General features: G+C 40.4%; 1 protein-coding gene across 1 annotated transcript; it reads right to left on the bottom strand.

Annotated features, from left to right (window-relative positions):
* Positions 1-1,028: 1,028 nt before the first annotated feature.
* LOC140939059 (uncharacterized) lies at positions 1,029-2,341 on the bottom strand. Its single transcript, XM_073388614.1, has 2 exons — positions 2,008-2,341; positions 1,029-1,874 (listed from the first exon to the last, which is right to left on the bottom strand). The coding sequence occupies exons 1-2, from the start codon at positions 2,252-2,254 to the stop codon at positions 1,639-1,641; spliced, it is 483 nt and encodes a 160-aa protein (XP_073244715.1). The 5' UTR covers positions 2,255-2,341; the 3' UTR covers positions 1,029-1,638.
* Between the last annotated feature and the right edge of the window lie 421 nt (positions 2,342-2,762).

Here is a 2,762-nt window from a genome sequence, read left to right as displayed (position 1 = left end):
GACAGGGCTCCTGCATCAGGCCCCGGTTGTTCAAACGTCGGATAGCGCTATCCAACGGATAAATCACTATCCAGCGGATAGCGTAATTGATTTCCGTAATACTTATCCGCTGGATAGTGATTTATCCGGTGGATAGCGCTATCCAACGTTTGAACAACCGGTGCCTGATCAATAAAGAGTACCTGCCTCTGATATTTAAAAAGTTTTCAAACAGGAAACAGACTTTTGCGAGAGGTCGGACGATGGCCACTTTTCTTTGCTCTGAGGCGGATTACGAGCGCAAGTTCTAGAGGAATGTTGGGCATGCTCCTTCCTAACCTGCTTTTTCTTTTTTCTTTTTTCTTTTTCTTTTTCTTTTTCTTTCTTCAGGGCGAAGGGAGATTTCGATTACGCGCGTGCACGAGGGGAGAAAAGGAGAGGAGGCTTCCCCTCCTGCGCGCTCTTTATAAACTAACCAAAAAAAACTAACCGGCGCCAGCCTGCCTCCCTTACCTATTAACCTGCGATTATGCGTTGTTTTTGATGATCGCAGGTTTGCCACCCAGGCTTGGTCCTTCCAGAAATCAAGTTTTCTCTCGAGCTCAGGTTGTTAGCTGTCAGAAAACATTATCGCCCGTAATGTATTACGGAAACGAATTGAACAAGTCTAAAGAATTTGTACACCCACCATGACAATTAAGGGGGGAGTCTGGTTACATTTTGAGCCCAAATTTGTCACAGATTGTAAAGCACATAAAACACCAGCTATTTTATGTATCTTCATAGAATTTTTCATGCAAATAGACCAGCCCACAGTCTAATGTGGCATATGGTTTACATCCCATGATAAGCAAATTTATGGTTAATTATTAACCAAGTTCTTCATGGAGGCTTTTTTCCACCAATTTCATGCCCCCATACTTTTTTTTCTTTTCTATTTACAAAGTAACCATGATATTTCTCACAATAACACTACACACACTCTCCTACAAACCTATTGAGCGATTTCGGTTTTCAGCAACTTATGTTGCCATAGCAATGGCATAAGTTTGTAAAAGGTTCAACCTGGAATATCATCAACTGTATTCATCAAAAATAAAAAAGCCTCAATAGGTTTGTAGAACAGCCTTTCATAAGTAACTGAGCCAAATTTGGTAGAAAACGGATAAAACCAAAGAATAAAAATCTAAGGGGGCATAAAAAAACTCCGCCAAAATGCCTTTTTGAGAAAAATGCAGCTTAAAATTTGGCAAGCAAAATCAGCAGTGTAACATTCACTACAGGAAGCTACCACTAGTAAATTAGTAAAAGTAGGCCTCATTGCAGTATCAGCACATCATTTTTTAGATATAAATCACGATTTCTATCTCTTTTTTCTCTTTCTTGCTGGTTCTGTGGCAACAGTCAGTTCATTGAAAGCACCGGCACCGTATGTTGTGCCCTCCTTTTATCGCTGTTGTTCCTTGTCTCTTTGCTTTGCTTGCCTGCGAGCAACTCTGTATTTTTTACGCTGATCCTGGATACTTTTTTCAGCCTTTATAATTCGCCCAGAGTCTCTTCTGCTGCTTTCCTTTCTGGTGTGAGCCCCAACAGCTAACCCAGCCCTTACCATGCCAATTGTGCTTTGGGCACCTAATCCACACTAATGAATTCACAGACTCATTTGCATTTTTGGGTATAAAGCCTGGAAGACAACGTGCCAAACCCCATTTCGCTGGCAGCATAAACCACTCGGCGATTTACATCCTTCCCTTGCACAGTTCTAGGGCCGTTGTCTAAGGAATTATGTTCACCAGTACCCAGAAATTCCGTCAGACCGCAGTCATCACAAATAGCATATATGCTGCTGCTGAGGCCAAATCGGTTTGTGCTTATTTCTCGAAGTTCTAGATGGCCTGCAACAACAACAATAAAGAAAATAACTAAGTGATGACGACGCCGGACGACAACAGCAACAATAGAAGCACGTTTTATAATATATACTATGAGAATTGCGAAAGTAAAAATAACTGAAAATGATGATCTCACCGGAAGCACATTGCGAATTTGAATGAATCCTTCTTGCAAATTCTTTGAGACTATCCATGGACACAAGACGGTATCCTTCTGGTATCTCACCTTTTGGATCTATACTTTCATCGGAAGAGCTTTCTGTGTATTCAGCACCAATTTTTCTCAGAGAAGCCGAAGCAGCAGGCGGTGGAATCTGTTTACTCACAACATCATCTTCACCGACAAACGCGATTTCAGTAGCAGCGTTTCTCGCCAGTTCCATGGGCACTTTCTTTTGTTTTTGGACTCCCTTGAATTTTGATTTCTTTTTTTGACAATTCTTTTTCAGTACGGACTGTTTTCGCCCGATTTTTCTTCCTTTTGGCATCGCGTTGTGCGAGAGATTCACATGGAGTCTGTACGAAGAGCGAAATAACACCGTGCTATGCAACCAGGCCTTCCAAGTTTGAAAATATTGAACTGGGATGGTCTTGGAAGGGACTACAGGAACAAACGAACCATTGGACTTCATATCAGTGCAAAAAACCCCTCCAAAATGCATTTGTTTTAAACGGTTGCCATGGAAACGGAAAACAATTTTGTATACACTACGAAAGATTGAACTTTTTTTTCATTTTATGGATAATTTCTGATGTTGAAAGTGTTAATATTTTAAAGTTGAATAGTTTTTCTGTCTAAAAACGAATAAAACAAAAAAATGACCGAGTTCATAATTTAACTCAAAATTTCAACCAGACTCCCCCCTTAAAATGATAAATACGTACAAAATA

This window comes from Porites lutea, chromosome 5, assembly GCF_958299795.1.
Source record: "Porites lutea chromosome 5, jaPorLute2.1, whole genome shotgun sequence".
Taxonomy (NCBI): domain Eukaryota; kingdom Metazoa; phylum Cnidaria; class Anthozoa; order Scleractinia; family Poritidae; genus Porites; species Porites lutea.
This window is presented reverse-complemented; position numbering and strand designations above follow the sequence as displayed.

Bases quoted from the DNA above. Each gene is read 5' to 3' on its own strand.
- LOC140939059 (XM_073388614.1), bottom strand. From the start codon at position 2,254: ATGGAACTGGCGAGAAACGCTGCTACTGAAATCGCGTTTGTCGGTGAA. The intron at 1,875-2,007 runs GTGAGATCATCA...TTGTTGTTGCAG, and splicing joins AAATTCGCAATGTGCTTCCG to GCCATCTAGAACTTCGAGAA.